The following is an 18,639-nucleotide window of genomic DNA, read 5'->3' on the forward strand; positions in this document are numbered from 1 at the left end:
GTTTCCAGCAGGAGCTCAATAAGGGTTGCTGGGATGAATCTAAGCAACAAATGGCATACCAACAAAAACAAAAACAACTACTGAAAGACCAAGATTGATAGACACAATGAATGAAGAACAAGGTCAGGAAAAGTTAAGTGTAGTACTTTGCACATGGGGGGCAAGGATTACGGAGTTGAAACTACTGATATGATCAACTCAAAAGGTATAATTATCCAGGGCAAGTTTCTGAGGGAAAGAAGGTAGATGTTGAAAGAGATGGAACTTGGCAGACAGTACTGAAAGGAAACAGAAACCCTATTGGCTTGAGGAGAAGAAAATTAGCCCGACTAGGATAGAGTAACGTGGGTAGAGGGATGTTACTGGATAGATGAGAAGTGAAGAAAGGAGAGACTCATTGCTTCAGGCACTCAGTACCAGGATGCAGAATCTGAATTCACTCCACAAGCTGTGGGAAGTTTACTGCAGTTTGTTGGTTACTGGTTTAAAGGGGATGGGTGATGGCTTTTTATTTTATATGCAAGAATAATAATGGAAGTCTTCAACTGAGCTACATTCCAAAGAAGGTGCAAGATTAAGATGCAGAATTTTTCAGAGGAGGTGGTCAGAAACCTAGTGAATGATCCTTAAAGCACGGATCCACATTGAGGGTACAAGGATTGGAAATTAGAGATCAGAAGGGACTTTAAAAGGGAGAGAGTTCCTGAGGTACTGGGATGGTAGTAATGATTCCCTTAATCTCAGGAGACAACCTGAAAACTTAATATGTGTCTCCTGGAGTTTGAAGAACCGTAATGGCCTGGTGTCTGATTCTCTCCTGATGAAAATCTAAAGGGTAAGAGAAAGGACGACTAGCTACTTTGGTGGGGAATTGGCTTGCACTCCCAGAGTTCTTCAGGGAAAAGATTGTGTTTCCTACTGTGGTAGATGTTGTGATAACTGAAAGACTTGTTCCTCCTGCCACTGGAAGTGATACCAGCAGAGAGCCCTCAACTATGAGTCCCCATGGGGATTGCTTTGGCTGAAGAGAGCTTGCTGATGACTGGCTGGTATTAGGGTATAAAGTCCCAGCCCTGCACCCCAATTTAGGACCACTCTACAGGGCCATTCCAGCATCAGAACTCTCTGAGGACTGACTGAGGCCTCCACTGAGATGCAGCAAAGCTCAACTTCTGCTGCTGCGCAAACATGCTTCTTTCCCTTACTTTCCATAGGTGTTGATCCCAAGGACACTCCCTAATAAACATCTTGCATGGCTGTCTCCATCTCAGAGTCAGCTTCCCAGGAAACCTGACCTGTAACACCTGTGGATCAAATGTGGGCCTCTGGGTCAAGTGAACCAGTGGATTATCTTGGATCTGAACAAACAGCAGAGAGGATGTTTAATGTATCACTGGATTCCATCTGGGGAAAGAGTGAGCAACGGCTTGAATAGAGCCACACCAGCCTGGGTCAAGGTTTTTAATTATGAGGGGGAGAGGGGTCTTTGAAAAATCTAACAAAAGTACCGTGAGGAAAAAAGGCCAACTTTGAACTGTTTACCAAGTCCAAAGAGTACCAACATACAGTTCACAGGAGTGTCAGTCAAATACTTTCTTGTCCTCTCTCCCAGGCCTCCCAACCTGGAGAGGTTAGAAGCCCGAGTTAGCAGGGGCAGGGGCAAGAACCCAAGATAGGGTAAAAGACGTCAACCCTACCCCTTCCCTGACTTTATTTAAAACAGTTCCCCCATCTTCTGAAAATTTTCATATCACCTAGAGCCCACCCTTGCCCCAAATACCGTAATACTCTTATCTTTCCCTTTATTTGGTGATATGCCCCACAGCTCCTTTGATGTGCAGTCTCTAAAATCCGTACAAAAAGTCAAAAAACCTCACCTTGTCTAAAGATTGTCCCTGGTGGTCTCAGGCTGCAAGGCTAAAAGCTTTTTCTTGTGTGGTACTATGTCTTGCTGGCCATTCCAACTACTTGCATACCGTGAAACACAGAGTGACAGGTACACAGCAGGCACTCAGTACGTTTCTCAGATTTCCCAACTGCCTTTGGAGAGGAGCGCTGGGTCTCCCACAGCGGCAGAACAGGAACAGCAGCCGCTAAGGTACAGCAACCCGGGACCCTGCCAGCTGTGAGGCACGCCCTCGTCAGGGGGCCTGGGACCGAGAAGACCCTGCTAAGAGGAGCCATGCACGCGCTGGTCCGTAGCCCCCGACTTAGGACAGTATAGGTCCCGCACGCGCGGCCGTCCATCTTTCTTTCTGCCCCGCCCCTCCCTCCTGCCACGCCCCATCCATCCCGCCCCGCCCCGCCCGCCTTGAGCTCTGCCCCGCCCCGTCCTGCTGCCCCTCCCCACCCGAATCACACCGCCCGCCCCGCACGCCTTGCGCTCCGCCCCTCCCCGTCCTGCTGCCACGCCCCATCCCGTTAGCCCCGCCCCTTCGCCCTGCCCTGCCCCTTCTTGCTGCCCCGCCCCGTCTCTTTCGCCGCGTCCCGCCCCTTTCTGGTACACCGCTGGCTGGTAGGGGCGGCCTCAGGCGTAATGGGGACCGCCTCGTCGCTTGTGAGCCCCGCTGGCGGGGAAGTGATAGAGGACACGTATGGGGCGGGCGGCGGCGAGGCCTGCGAGATCCCCGTGGAGGTGAAGCCCAAGGCCCGCCTGCTGCGCAGCTCGTTCCGCCGCGGCGCTGCAGCAGCGGCGGCAGGGGCCGGGCCCGGGTCGCTGCCCCGTGGAGCGGGCGGCGGCGGGCTGCTGGGAGCTAGCTTCAAGTCTACCGGCTCGTCCGTGCCGGAGCTGGAGTACGCGGCGGCCGAGTACGAGAGGCTGAAGAAGGAATACGAGATCTTCCGGGTCAGCAAGAATCAGGAGTTGTTGTCTATGGGCCGCCGCGAGGCCAAGCTGGACACGGAGAACAAGCGGCTGCGGGCGGAGCTGCAGGTAACGCCCGGCCCGCGTGCGCGGCGGGGGCAGTCGGGACGTCCCCCCCCCCCCCCCGTCCCGCCCCGCCCGCGCCCTGCCAGGCTGGGCTTTGGACGCCTAAGTCCGTCCTTCGTCCATCCTGCCCCCTCTCTAAACCAAGTAGTTTTGAAAGTTGGCTAGGAACCGCTCTGCATTTTAATTTGAGAGACACATTCTCTTGGGGTCTATCTAAACTGATTTCCTTAACTAATCCGCCCCTTTTCTATTTCTGGTTCATTCATTCAGACACCTTGAAACAATTAGCCTGAAAGTGTCCTGAAGCAGCAAATGCCAATCTGCATGGGGCTCCAGGAAGTAGGTTAACCCAGGGCTCACAGACACACAAAAGATTTTGGTGACATCTGTTGAAGCCAACTCATCAAATTCCCTAGGAGTTTTTAACTGCACTCCCCGCCCCCTTAAATATATCTCTCAGTTTCTTCGTGTGGAGCTCTTGAGTTTTAATGATCTTGAAGTGAATTTTTCTGGAAACCTGATTTTCACCATCCTAACTGCTTTGATTGAAAACATTCCCTAGGTGTAGTCAAATGCTCTTAATGCACTTGACTAATTTACTCAGAAAAACAATTATTGTGTGGTCTCCCTCTAGGAGATGTGTTTTGACTCATTAAAATGGTATGTAAAGCAAGAGGTTGCTTTTCTGTGAGCAAAGTTGTCAGACTCTGTGTCATCTGTTTTAGGCCTCTCTGAGGGTTGTGGTTTTACTTTTTTTTTTTTTTTTTTTTTTTTAACTGTGGAAGAGACTTCTAGACAGCCCAAGTGTTTCTGGGCTCATCACAGTAGGAATTGAATAAATACCTCACACTGATTTTTCTGAGAAGAGCCTTCTTCAGGGGCACCTGGGTGGCTCAGTTGGGTAAGCGGCCAACTTTGGCTCAGGTCATGTTCTCAAGGTTCATGAGTTCCAGCCTGGCATCCAGCTCTTTGCTGACAGCTCAGAGCCTGGAGCCTGTTTTCAGATTCTGTGTCTACCTCTGCCTCTCTCTCTTCCTCACCGCCCCCAAACATAAACAAACATAAAAAAAAAAAAAATCCTCCTTCCTTCTAGACTAGGCACCTTTCCTAGTAGCTGTTGTAAAATTAGACTGTTATCTGGGAAGAATTACTTACCAGTCTATCTGTTGTCTTACCAGTTTTCCTACTGGGCAGTCTTAATGCACTTGCATTGTATAAAATGGACTTAACGCATTTCAGATACCTGATTTCATGCATCGAAGCTATTGTCTAATGGATGCTGCACATTGGAAATGGCTGTGAGATGGGGGGTAGAAAAGAAGGCTGGACCAACCAGGGCAGAGTGCAGTAAGGGCTGACAAAAGCCAGTCTCAGGTTCCTCCTGTTACTTTATGTAGTAGTTCCGAAAGTTGAGTAGAATCCACTATGCATTTTAGTATTATCTTGAGGTCTAAACTGATTCCTTAACTAACCCACCCATTTTTTTATGCAGCCTTTTTGATTCCTTTCTCATATATCTAGGCATTAAAAAAAAAAAAAAACCTCTTCCATATTTATTTAACCCATTCAGTCATACACTTACTGGGGGCCTTCAATGTTACAGGCACCAAGAGGGCTCTGGGGATAGCAAAATGAAAAAGACATGGAGCCAGGAAGTGCATGGTCACACAGAATTAATTATCCTTCAAGTTAAGACTTACAAACTATATACTTTTTTTTTTAATTTTTTTTAACGTTTTATTTATTTTTGAGACAGAGAGAGACAGAGCATGAACGGGGGAGGGGCAGAGAGAGAGGGAGACACAGAATCGGAAGCAGGCTCCAGGCTCTGAGCCATCAGCCCAGAGCCCGATGCGGGGCTCGAACTCACGGACCGTGAGATCGTGACCTGAGCTGAGGTGGGACGCCCAACCGACTGAGCCACCCAGGCGCCCCATATACTTTTTGTTCTTTTACAGATGGGAAAACTGTGCCATAGGGAAAATTAAGAGTTTGACACAGTATTTCAATTTCAATTCACAGTACTAATTTCCATTAAAAGCTTAACATTGAAGTGTCTTCATTTATTATAGTTAAGCATGTTTGCATTTTTTTTTCATGATTCATTATGTGTTTGAATAAAATGGCAATATGTAGTCCTTGATAACTGGTAAAATAGTAAGTAGATTGGTACAGTTCTAAGGTATGCATGTAATATATATGTAAGATATTGAAAAATTTGAGAGGAATATTATTTTTGTTAGAAATAACAAGGTCAGTTATTTCAGGCGCTTCAAAAAACGTATCAGAAGATACTTCGGGAAAAGGAAAGTGCTTTAGAAGCAAAATACCAAGCAATGGAGAGAGCAGCAACATTTGAACATGACAGAGATAAAGTGAAAAGGCAATTCAAGGTAAATGCCTTATGTTTTTACCTGCAGAGTGATGCAGAATAACAACATATTTTAAAAGTTTCTATAATGCTGCATGAATAAGTAGATGTAGTCCTGAAGGTTCTAAGAACTAGAGTAGAGCACTTTTTACATTTTTGAGATGGACCTAGTAAACGTGAGATCATTTCAAGGAAAATATAAAAAAGTGAGCACTGCAATAGGGATTTGGGGAAAAGAAAGTCTTTCCATATGGGGGTAAGGCATTTGGAAATATTTGGGGATGTTTTGTATGGCAGGGCATTACTGGCATCTAGTGGGAGGGAGACAAATTTGCTAAACGTCAGCAGTGCACATAACAGCCCCACGGCACAGACAGGCCTCCTGCCCAAATTCCAGTGGGTTCCAGTTACAAAACAGTAGAGTTACTTTAGTTATTCATCCTACGGGTCAGGACCGAACTGCATATTGGTTTCATGAGTGAAAGATTTTTTGGTTAAGAGTTGATGACACAACCTTTTGATTATGGGAGAGGTTTCAAAATTAACATCTGTCTTTTAAAGATTTTTAGGGAGACCAAGGAGAATGAAATTCAGGACTTACTGAGGGCTAAGCGAGAGTTGGAAAGTAAACTTCAGAGGCTCCAGGCTCAGGGAATCCAAGTATTTGATCCTGGAGAGTCTGATTCAGATGACAACTGTACAGATGTTACTGGTAAATTTACTTCCTATTTATAATATTTTAAGTTTTCACTATAGGTGTAATGGTATTGTAGAGCCAACGTTGAATCCTTTTAGTTGTGAGTGGTTGCTGTTATAAATAGAATTGCACTTTCTGCCTCTTTCTCAGGTGTTATGACAGCAATTTTCCATGAAGTCCATGACATTGTTAAGAGCCATGTTTTCTTCTGACTTGCATTGCCAACCTCACCCCATAGATTTTCTCTCTCTGGTCTCAGCTCCTTCAGGTCTCACCATGATATCTCCATTTTGGCTGGGGGAAGAGGGAAGGGAATTCATTCCTCTCCTTGAAAGCACAATCTGAAAGGGGCCCCTGGGTGGCTTAGTTGGTTAAGCGTCCAATTCCTGATTTGGGTCCAGTCTTGATCTCCTGGTTTGTGGGTTCGAGCCCTGCATCTAGCAGCAGTGCTGGTAGTGTGGAGCCTGCTTGGGATTCTCTCTCAAAGTAAAGAAGTAAACTTAAAAAAAAAAAAAAGGAAGGAAGGAAGAAAAAGAAAGAAAGAGAGAGAGAAAGAAAAAGAAAGAAAGAAAGAAAAAGAAAGAAAGAAAGAAAGAAAGAAAGAAAAAGAAAGAAAAGAAAAGAAAAGAAAAGAAAAGAAAAGAAAAGAAAAGAAAAGAAAAGAAAAGAAAAGAAGCACAATCTGATACCGCATTGGCCAGCACTACACTCAGGAAGATTGAAGAGTGTAATCATTAGTAGGAGAGTCACGTATCCACGTAAAGTTGGAAATTCTGTTACTAAAGGAAGAAGGGGAGAATGGATATTGGAGGATAGTTGGTAGTCTCTGTTACATTATTTTTCAACATAATGATAAATTCTTTGCAACCATCCATTAGAATATCTGCATGATATTCCACTAAATGGTTTCCAGGACAGTCCCGTAAGCTATTCAAAAAGTTATATTCTATAATTAAACATATAAAAATGTTTTTCTAGAAATAAAGCTTGGAGCCATAGAAGGCAAGGGTCTACCATGTTCTAAGAAAATAATAATAAACTGTGACTGATACTGAAAAATGAAAAATATTCTATTGATAAATGCAGTAGAAAAATGTAGTCACTCTCTCATTTACAGGAACCTGCATTTTATTCTTACAAACTGATTTGGGAGTGAAATATGGCAACTTGACAATTCCCTCTTAGTTTACATTTTAGAACCATTGGAATCTGACCAGCATTCTGGGATTTTTATTACTAACTTTTGAAGGGGAAAAAAATGAAGTGATTCTTAATGGCTTTGAGTGACTAAGAGGATCCTCTTGTTGACCCCACATTAGTCTTAGTGGTTATTTCAGTGTTGACATGTTTTAAAATGTGCAGTGTTTCAAAACTATTATATCGTAATTACCTTGGCAAGTTAATAAGAACAAGTTAGTATTTCCTCCTAGGTCTTTCTTCATATTTTGATTTGAACATAAAGAAAGGATACTGAGGGAACATCATTCATTTCACATTCAAAGACCTACAAATAATGATCTCATTTTTGCCAGATATTGAGTCCAAATACTAGTGTATGCATATTTAGTCAAAGATGCTGTGTTCATAAGCACCAACTGATTCAGACATTAATTTTATTTCTCTGGAAGTTTAAAGAGGGGGCACTCTTTACATCCTTAGCTTACATCCTAATGAATTACCAACGATAATTATGGGTGTGCTAGTAATAGTCTTCCTTTTAAATTCTTTCCTTCAAATTTTACACTGATGCCTCAACTATATGGTTAGAAATCTTGTTTAGAATTTTTGTATGGGGATATTTTTAACTTCTCACAGTTGTTACAGTTCCTTTGGTTACTATATCATTTATTTCTTTTCATCTTTCTCTCTTTAGTCCCCTCTTTGAGTTTGAGATGACAACCAGAATTATGCTAACCAGCACCTTAGAAGTTGCCAAAAGTTGGTGACAAAGTACTTTCAAAATCATTAAAGATTGAATATTTGGGTATTTGTTGTATATAATATTATAGTTGTTTTTTTTAATTAGAAATCCTGTGTAGTACATGTGATAAGTTTTTGAACATTCACTAATTTGGTTTTCACAAGATAAAATCTCTTGCATTTATAGCTGCTGGAACCCAGTGTGAATACTGGACTGGAGGAGCTTTGGGAAGTGAACCTTCCATAGGGAGTATGATCCAGCTTCAGCAGTCCTTCAGGGGTCCTGAGTTTGCCCATAGTTCTATAGATGTGGAAGGACCCTTTGCAAATGTCAACAGAGGTAACACAAGCCATTTGCCAATTACTTTGGCTAATGGTAATGCCTGTTCCTATGCTGTAATCTTGTGTGCTGGGAAAACAACCATCAACCAGGCATGAGATTTTTATTCTGGGTGTCTTCCGCTGTCAAACCAGCATGTACTTACCGGTGCTGTCACTGAGCAGGGCTAAGTAAGTTCTGTAATTCACATCAGGATCAGATGGTGTTCCCTGGCCAGACTGACAAATCAGGTTCTAAAAACTTCGCTTCTGGTCTGAATTCTCAGGGGTTTCAGTTGATCATTGAGAGTGTAATATAGATTAACTGAGAAACAGTAGTTTTTAGTCTTTCCCTCTGTGTTTTTGATGCTTTTAAAGGTTAGAGAAGGCTGCAGAATAGAGTACAAAGTTATGCAATGTAGTATCCTTAGTCAGAAGAATATTTTCATTATTTTTATATAATTTGGTGTCCAAAACAGCTCTGAGATCTGTTCAGAATTTCAATGCCAGTGCAGATCTGAGATGTTATAAGTAGCTCTATTTTTTTTTCTTAAACTATAAGATTATCAGCAAAATGAAAGTGTTTAATTATGCCTTTTGAATTAGCCAAATATGTCTTAAAATGTTCTTCTTCACTAAATAGCATTTCATTTTATGCCATTCTTAAAGTTTCTTTTTGACTTAATATACCTCAAGAATAATAAGTAGGTAAAAGTATAGGCCAGCCTGCAAATGTAGGCCCTCCTACAGTTGCAAACTAATTAAACAGCTCAAGTAACATAGGTTCATGATATTGACTGGAACCACTGGTACCTCAGCAAGGACCCTGGGTGACATTGATTACTTTATGCCCAAGGATAGAATTTGAGGTTAAAGAACTGTTTGCCTTCTAATATGTTATTCCAGAAGGTGTGTCATTATTAACGAGTAAGATCAGATTGCATTCTATGTTGCCTGTTGTGTTTTTGCAGACTTTTAAAAGACTTTTAAACATCTTGTCAAATGTTTTTTGATGTTTTTTTTTTCATGAACTCATGATAAATTTTATTTTTAGATGACTGGGATGTTGCTGTAGCTAGTTTATTACAAGTTACTCCGTTGTTTTCACATTCTCTGTGGAGTAACACTGTCAGATGTTACCTCATTTATACAGATGAAACCCAGCCTGAAGTGGATCTTTTCCTTAAGGTGAGGATATTTGTAAATTCTTTATTCACTGATTTAAAATACAAGTTAATATTGTGTCCTACTTATGACACTACTACATCTAAACCAAGTAGTTTACTACCTATCAGATTATATGTCTTAAAGAGCAAGAAGAATTTGGGTTTTTTTAAGAGAAAATCTTGCTCAGTTTTATCAGTGTATTCAAATAAAGGCTTTGGAACTTAATTCTTATGAATGCTTTATTGTACATTGTGCACAGCGTTTAAGACCCTTTTTGATAGCGCCTGCTTTAGGTAATATCTGCCAGCCCTAGCCTTGAATCTGTTTCAGGTTATAACAAAGTTTAATCTTTATCATGGTTTTTAATTTTTCAAGGCAGTCATTGGGGTTAACCTGAGGGAGAGGGCAGGCATACTCCAGCCTGTGGGCCAGATCTGGCCTGCAGCCTGTCTTTATAGGACCGAAAGCTAAAATTGCTTTTTACCTTTTCACATGGTTGGAAAAAAAATGAAAAGATGAATGTTTTATGACATGTGAAAATTATATTAAATTCAAATTTTAGTGTCTATAAGGTTTTACTGGAACACAGCTAGTGTTCATTTACACACTATTAAGCTGAACACAGCTTATTCATTTACACACTATGTCTGCTTCATACTACAATGGCGGAATAAATCACGAGAGACTAAATGGACCCCAAGGACCTCTGCTAAAATATCAAGTCATTAAGCTATTACTAACTTGTAAGAGTACTTGCCATTTACAGAAAAAGTTTGCCTATTACTGTTCTAACTGAATTTTAAATAAATCTGCATGTCACATGCTATACCTGCTATATTAACATTATTGATTAAAAGATTGTTGATTAATGAATTTATTTAGCTTTGCTTTTTGATATTGTTCAACTTGGGTTGAGAGATAAAATATTTTGAAAACCAAAGTTTCTACTCACTAACTGAATATAGGTTATTACCAAACTGATGTTGAGGGAATTACTCATTTATTGCATAATAATGCTCATCATTACTTAGTAACTTAATTTGTTATAGACCAACATAATTTTTTTATTTATATCTGTTTGCTTTAATGTTCTAATATATCATGGTGGACACTTTTTACAATATAGATTCATGGATTTGGGTTTTCTACTCTTTATAACAATAAAGCAGAAATCATTTATAATAATAATAATAATAACAAAAATAAATACCAAAGGAAATTATCCCAATATTTTTCTTCCATTGTTTTAGGTTTTATTATGAAATAAATTATTTTCTGAGCTAGGAAACAGCCAAGTTACTAAGCTTATATATTTTTGTTTTAAGGGAAACTTGCCTTTTCTCTTAAAGATTTTCTTTAAAATATGATTATATTTTTAAGTTTTAAATTAAAAAAACATTCAACATAACCTATTCTAAAGCATGCTTTTTTATTTTAAGTAGTATGAAGCTGACTAGATCTTTAGTTTTATAAGCTGTGCTTTTATTATGTTTGAATTTCTTGTGTTTTGTTTTGTTTTAATTTCTTTTTAGGACTATTCACCTAAACTTAAAAGAATGTGTGAGACAATGGGATATTTTTTCCACGCTATATATTTTCCAATAGATCTTGAAAATCAATACCTTGCTGTTAGAAAATGGGAAATTGAGAAGAGTTCATTAGTTATTTTATTCATTCATTTAACCTTACCAAGGTAAGCTGAAAATTCTGTCATTTATTACAGGAGTTGTATAGAATTGATCACTTCTTGGCCTTTTGACTAAGATCAAGTGTAGGAGTTGTATAGAATTGAGACTGCCACAAAAAGAATGAAATCTTACCATTTGCAACTACTTGGATGGAACTGAAGGGTATGATGCTAAGTGAAATTAGTCAGTCAGAGAAAGACAGAAATCATATGACTTCACTCATATGAGGACTTTAAGAGACAAAACAGATGAACATAAGGGAAGGGAAACAAAAATAATATAAAAAAAGGGAGGGGGACAAAACAGAAGAGACTCATAAATATGGAGAACAAACTAAGGGTTGCTGGAGGGATTGAGGGAGGGGGATGGGCTAAATGGGTAAGGGGCATTAAGGAATCTACTCCTGAAATCATTGTTTCACTATATGCTAACTAATTTGGATGTAAATTTTAAAAAATAACATTTAAAATAAATAAATAAATAAATAAATAAATAAATAACAAAAAAAAAAGAATTGAGATTGCCAAACGAACTTCAAAGGTAAGTTCTAATTGCATCCTTATAATCAAAAACAATCCACAAAATTCAATAAATGTTTTGGCTTTTCATACAGAAACAAAGAATTAAGAACTTTACACTGTTTGCGTTAACAGGTCCTAATGTTGGCATCATTAATGCAAAGATCATTTTAATCAGGGGTAGCTAACTATGGCCTTCAGGCCAAATCCAGTCAGCCACCTGCTTTTATAAATAAAATTTTATTGGAACATAGTTATATTCATTTATTTATGTATTTTTACAGCTGCTTTCATACTACAAGAGCAGAGTTAAGTACTGCGGTTACAACAAAGACTGTGTAGCTCATGAAGCCTAAAATGTATACTCACTGGCCCTGATAGAACAAGTTGGCAACTCCTGATTTCAATAATCTGCATTAACTTTCATTATTTTCTTTCTTCAGATACAAATTGAGAGCTACTTGAACACTTATATAGATGTTAAATCAAGTTTTTAATTCTCTGAGGAGCTTACTTACTTAATTCCAGTAAAGTGAGCAATTTTCTTATAATGTGAATATAATTAACACCAATGAGTTAGTCTGCAAATAAGGATTTTTTTTTAACCAACTAGATATATAGATGAAGACAAAATATATTTAATAAGAGGTTTTCTTTCTACATTTGCTGTCTGATTGGATTTAACCCTTCCAGAGCATTTTTCTTTTTATTGAGGACCAACTCTGACCTCAACTGTGTGCAGAAGTATGTGGAGCCCTAGGCTTTACCAGAGACCCTGCAGTGTGATCCATCATTGCTCCTTAAGACTGCCCAGTGGCCAAGGAACCACTTGGTCAATGAGCCTCCACCCAAACAAGTTTTAAGGATTCTTTCCACTTGATTCCCTTTTAGTTGGGGTTCTTTTCCTTCCTCGCCCCTTTTCTTTTCCTGTTATTTTTTTGTATTTATTAAGGATATATTCTGTTTTATTATTTAATATCTGGGTAGTATTTTATCTCAGGTGGTAATATGTCATTTGTTTTTCTCTTATTCTCTAATCCTTTAAACCATCTTGTTTTTTCTTTACCTTTTATCCATGTTTAGTTAATAAAATATTGCACATTATTTTTACATTTTTAACGTTTATTTCTATCTTTCTCATATTAAATCCCTCTTAATCTTTTACTCTTCATCTTTTACCCTTTATCCTTCATTTCTTTCATGTTTTATTACTTTGCTTGGCAGATTTCAGCTTATCTTCTTTAACTAAAATTTTATTTATTTTACATTTTAAAAACTTTATTCTTAAAGAATAAGAATTTTAATTTCTAAAATTTAATCATTTCTTCATCTATGCTTTGCCTTTATTTTGCTTTAATTTTTCATATTCCATCTGCTGATTATTTTATTTCCTTAATGTTTATTTCATGGCTGTCAAGAAATATGGCAGTAATTTTAGGCTTCACACCGTAAACAAGGGTTGATAGAACTTTTATTTTTCTCAGGTTGTTCCTTCACCTCTCATGATGATTCCCCCATTCTTCTCAAAAGATGACTCTGGAATCATGTCCCCTGAGCAGTACCCAGTAGCCCCATATTCTTCCCTCCCACCAAAGAATTTGAACCAAATCCCAGATGTCATATCATTTCATGTGAGCCCCACGTGTCAATTTTGTAGGGAGTGATTTTGAAATAGCAACATGTGCCTGAACAGTGGCCCATTCTTTAGTATTCACATGTACCACAGACTTTTCTCCCAAAGTAATAACAAAAGAACCAAAATCCAAAAATTATATAGAACATGGTCAGAATGATTTGAACAAGGAAAAATTCCTTGGTTTGGTTTGATTGGATTGGCACAGAGACGTATGATAGAACATTACTCTGTTTTGTATTGGGGCTAGTATTTTAATATATTATGTAAATTTTGAATCATGTAATAGCTCTCCCTTGCATACACACACTAATTTGCCTCTCTAGACAATCTTTCAATTAATGCTTTTTAGAAAGGGGAATTGGTTGTAATTTTCCTTGCATGTAGAAAACACTGGTAGGTTATTTTAAGATTTTTCTAGAATTTAAATAGGAATAATAAAAACTGTCATTATGGTACCCTGTAGCAAAGTTAGAATTTTTTTTTAACCCTGTACTTCAACTAAGATTTTACTAGCCATCTGACCTCCCCCATCTGCCTCTGAATCTTTCTCATACTGTATCTTGGGTATAAAGATTCAGGTCGTTCATTGGATGAGAAAGGCTAACAGACTAGAGAAGAGAAAAATCTTGAAGCACTGGGTTTGATAATAATTGTATTTTAATTTGGAAATTATTTATTTCTAAGTGGAATTAGGTTTCCATTTATTTGCAAAGTCTCATGAGTCTGGTCCATTATTTTGAGCCATGTTTACAGTATTTTTTGAGAGGTTTTTTTGTTGTTGTTGTTAGATTTGAAAAATTAAAGTTATGTATGCTTTGAGATTCAATTTAATGCAGAATTTATTGTACTTGTTCTGTCTGCTAACGAATGCATTATATTTTCTGGCTAAGCTGGAACAGAGCTATAAAACATCCATTTTTGGAAAGGTGCACTTGTTCTGTCCCTGGGCTTCTTCTGGCCCCTTGTCATTGCTTTAAACTGCCATTATTGACACTTAGGTTGATTGTTTGCTGCCATAGTGCAGTGTAGGACAAGAAATACTGATTTCCAATCTAGCCTTTTATTGGAAGACTGCGAAGAAGCTTTTCTGAAAAACCCTGAAGGCAAACCACGATTAATTTATCATCGCTTAGAGGATGGGAAAGTCAGTTCCAACTCCATCCAGCAATTGATTGATCAAGTTTCTAACCTGAACAAGACCAACAAAGCCAAGGTAAAATTCAGAAGGTTATTTTTTTAAGAACCTGGTTGCCCAAGGGAAGTGTTAGAGCAAAGGCCATGAGGTGGGAGTGAGTAAGGGGAGATTAATAGGACAGGTGACTGGGAGCTAAGGGTAAAGAACCTTGGAGATCACTATAGAAACCTTGTTTTTTTTACTGCGAGTGAGATTTTTTTTTTTTTTTTTTATCTGGGGGTTTTTACTGGAGTCATTGGAAGACTTTAAGCAGCAGCAGAAGAAATACGATTCTGACAAGGATGTTCCTGGGCTGCCGTGTAGTGGAGGAAGGCAGAGTTGGAGAGCTCTTGCAGTCACCAGGTGAAAGATGCTGGTGGCTTGGACCAGGGTGGAGGTAGAGGAAGTGATGAGAAACAGGAATCGGTAAATTTTGACAGAGCCAATAGACTTAGTTGTCGACTATGAGAAAAAGAAAGGGATAAATAGCAATACACAGCTACAAAGGGTATGATCTATGAGTGGAAAAATCAGATTTTTTCCTGTGCTTTTCTCCCCAAGTGCAGAGTCCTTTTGTCTACTGTTGACCAAGGATCAGTGTAAGAAAGAGCCTTTTCATAGCAACCTCTTCTAAGGGCATTGGGAAAAGCAAAACAGTGAATAAGAGTATGAGAGATTTGACCATTCTTAGATGCATGGTGGGATAATATTTAGAATAGAGGTTACAGGCTTTGCCTTACTGCACACTGAGATAACTTAAAAATTCTTACAGTTGTGTTAAGAATACAGTTGAGGGGCACCTGGCAGGCTCAGTCAGTAGAGCATGCAACTCTTGATCTCAGGGTTGTGAATTCAAGCCCCACAATGGGTATAAAGATTACTTAAAAATAAAGTCTTAAAAAAAAAAAAGAATATAGTTGAAAACAACTTGGATTTTGACATTGTTTTTATTTCTCTGTGCCCATTCAAGAAATAAGATCGAATGTGAACACAAGCATTTTTTTACATCATTTAGTATTGAAAAAGCTTGAGCCCAATGTAATATTAAAGAGCCCAACACAAAATAGTGTATTTTGTTATAATCTCCAGAACCATTTCATTATTTGCTTTAATTACATTAGTATGAGCTTAGTCCACTAGATCCTAAGAGGAAAGATACTGACTTTTCTTTCAGATCTCTATTCTATTTGTAAATTGATTTTTAAAATTAATACACTAGAGGGATGAATTTATTTTATAAAATAGGAGTAAAATAAGATCTGTCTACCATGATTATAAATGGAAACATAGGATAAACTTCCATTCTGGTTCACTTGATGTGCTTTGTAAAACCATTGCCCTACTCTAATTTTATCCAATAATCATTTACTAGCAACACACATGTTCTTTATAGGTAGGGCATTCTTCTTTCAGAAAACTCAGAAGACTACTGTTTTACATAGCAGAATACCATTTTGCTTTTTTGTTTTATAGAATTATAGTCTTATTATAAAAATTGATTTTGATGTATTTTGAAGGTCATATATATTGAGTGGTATGGATGTATATAAGACAGAATTTGGATAAGTAAGTGAAAAAAGTGTATTTTTTGTTTTATTGCAACACTGTTCCCATTGTTCACAATAAATCCCCTTGTGTGACCTCCAACAGTTTGCATAACTTGCCTCTGTTTCCTCTTCTGTGAAATTGAGGTATTAACAATACCACCTGGTGGCTCAGTCAGTTAAGTGTCCAAGTCTTGATTTCAGCTCAGGTCATGATCTCACATGATTGAGCTCCATGTAGGGCTCTGCCCTAAGCATGGAGCCTGCTTGAGATTCTGTCCCTCCCTCTTCTTTGCCCCTCCCCCTCTTGGGCACACACTTTCTCTTAAAAAAAAAATTAAAAGTAATAGTGTCTGAAGATAGTGGACCACCATGGAGACCCTGAGTTTGTCTTATCCCTGAATTGCAGCTAGATCAGCACCAAACCCTTTTGAACACCTAGGAAATTGATCTGAGGATGTCCACTCTCACCACTGATATTCAACATAGTGTTGGAGGTCCTAGCCTCAGCAGTCAGACAACACAAAGAAATAAAAGGCATCCAAATCAGCAAGGAGGAAGTTAAACTTTCACTCTTTGCAGACAGTGATACTTTATGTGGAAAACCCAAAAGACTCCACAGAAAACCTGGTAGAATTGATACACGAATTTAGCAAAGATGCAGGATATAAAATCACTGTGCAGAAATTGGTTGCATTTCTTTTTTTTAAGTTTATTTATTTATTTTGGGAGAGACAGCACAAGTGGGGGAGGGGCAGAGGGAGAGGGCCACAGAGGATCTGAAGCGGGCTTTGTGCTAACATCAGCAGCCTGATGCCAACCTTGAACCCACGAACCATGAGATCATGACCTGAGCTGAAGTCAGACGCTCAACCGACTGAGCCACCCAGGTGCCCCATGGTTGCATTTCTATACATCAATAATGAAGCAGCAGAAAGAGAAACCTAGGAATCAATCCCATTTACGATTGCACCAAAACCATAAAATACCTAGGAATAAACCTAACCAAAGGGTGAAAAATCTATACATTGAAAACTATAGAAAGTTTGTGAAAGAAATTAAAGAAGACACACACACACACAAAATGGAAAAACATTCCGTGCTCGTGGATTGGAAGAACAAATATTGTTAAAATGTCAATACTACCCAAAGCAATCTACATATTCAATGCAATTCCTATCAAAATAACAAGCGTTCTTTGCAGAGCTAGAACAAACAATCCTAAAATTTGTATGGAACCAGAAAAGACCCCCTAATAGCTAAAGCAAGGATGTAGAGAAAAAGGAACCCTTTTGCACAAACTGATGCAACCACTCTGGAAAACAGTAAGGAGGTTCCTCAAAAAATTAAAAATAGAAACTAACCTATGACCCAGCAATTGCACACTAGTAGGTAAATACCTTATCTAGAGGATACAGGAGTGCTGATTTGAAGGGGTACATGCACCCCAATATTTATAGCAGCACTACTGACAGCCCAAATGTCCATCAACTGATGAATGGATAAAGAAGATGTGGTATATATGTATATATAATGGGATATTACTCCGTGATCAAAAAATTAAATCTTGCATCTGTTTGCAACAATGTGGATGGAGCTAGAGTGTATTATGCTAAGCAAAATAAGTCCGTCAGAGAAAGACAAAATACCCTATGATTTCACTCATATGTGGAATTTAAGATACAAAACAGATGAACATAAGGGAAGGGTAGCAAAAATAATATAAAAACAGGGAAACAAACCATAAGAGATTCTGAAGTACAGAGAACAGTTTGAGGGTTGCTGGCAGGGTGTTGGGTGGGGGAAAGGGCTAAAGGGGTGAAGGGTAATGAGGTTGCAATGAGCACTGTGTTATGTGAGTGATGAATCGCTAAATTCTGTTGTTGAAAAAAAAAATGTAATAGTGTCTCTCTCATTGGATTGTTGTGAGGACAGATGAACTAATATGTAAAGTATTTAGGATAATCCCTGACATATAACTTCTATAGAAGTATTTACCATCACCACCTCCTCCTGTTATTGTTTTTTTCATGTTGTTGTTGAACTTTTTTCTTTTTTCCAGATCATTGATCACTCTGGAGATCCTACAGAAGGAGTATATAAAATTTATATTTATGTGGAAAAGATTATTAAACAGGTAAAAATATGCATTCCTTGTAAAATTTCATCTAAAATATTCTAAGGAGCGCCTGGCTGGCTTGCTCAGAAGAGCATGCAACTCTTGATCTCAGAATTGTGGGTTGGAGTCCCATGTTGGGTGTAGAGCCTAGTTAAAAAAAATTTTTCTTTCTAAGACTGTTTTCCATAAAGTTGGGTCTTCCAATGAAAACAACTTATTTGTGTTTTTGAAAATAATACCTGGGGGTGGGGGGGGGGGAATAATACCTGGGAAAGTGCCACTGTTTCTGGTGGTTGTCTATCCTGTGGTATTGTCATCGTATTACTAGTACTATGTATTTTTTTAAATTATTGTTTTAAGTTTATTTATTTATTTTGATAGAGAGAGCACATGAGCAGGGGAGGGGCAGAGAGAGAGAATCCCAAGCAGGCTCTGCACTGCCAGTACAGAGCACAATGTAGAGCTCAAACCCACGAACTGCGAGATCATGACCTGAGCCAAAACCAAGAGTCAGATGCTTAATCGACTGAGCCACCCAGGCGCCCCAAGTACCATGTA

The 18,639-nt window shown here is 38.8% G+C and overlaps 1 protein-coding gene across 3 annotated transcripts in view; it reads left to right on the forward strand.

Annotated features, from left to right (window-relative positions):
• The first annotated feature begins 2,451 nt into the window (after nucleotides 1–2,451).
• Nucleotides 2,452–18,639, forward strand: part of NPHP3 (nephrocystin 3) — a 43,387-nt gene continuing 27,199 nt past the window's right edge. Inside the window, exons 1-8 of one of the 3 annotated variants that reach the window (XM_027061835.2) lie at nucleotides 2,452–2,932; nucleotides 5,197–5,322; nucleotides 5,862–6,012; nucleotides 8,105–8,257; nucleotides 9,290–9,423; nucleotides 10,935–11,095; nucleotides 14,301–14,457; nucleotides 18,025–18,099. In XM_027061835.2, coding sequence (XP_026917636.1) covers nucleotides 2,537–2,932; nucleotides 5,197–5,322; nucleotides 5,862–6,012; nucleotides 8,105–8,257; nucleotides 9,290–9,423; nucleotides 10,935–11,095; nucleotides 14,301–14,457; nucleotides 18,025–18,099 — 1,353 coding nt within the window. In that variant the 5' untranslated portion in view covers nucleotides 2,452–2,536. The remainder of the gene's footprint in view (nucleotides 2,933–5,196; nucleotides 5,323–5,861; nucleotides 6,013–8,104; nucleotides 8,258–9,289; nucleotides 9,424–10,934; nucleotides 11,096–14,300; nucleotides 14,458–18,024; nucleotides 18,100–18,639) is intronic. The other 2 variants (XM_053221446.1, XM_027061834.2) reach the window with 2 other exon arrangements.

This window comes from Acinonyx jubatus, chromosome C2 (assembly GCF_027475565.1).
Source record: "Acinonyx jubatus isolate Ajub_Pintada_27869175 chromosome C2, VMU_Ajub_asm_v1.0, whole genome shotgun sequence".
Lineage (NCBI taxonomy): Eukaryota > Metazoa > Chordata > Mammalia > Carnivora > Felidae > Acinonyx > Acinonyx jubatus.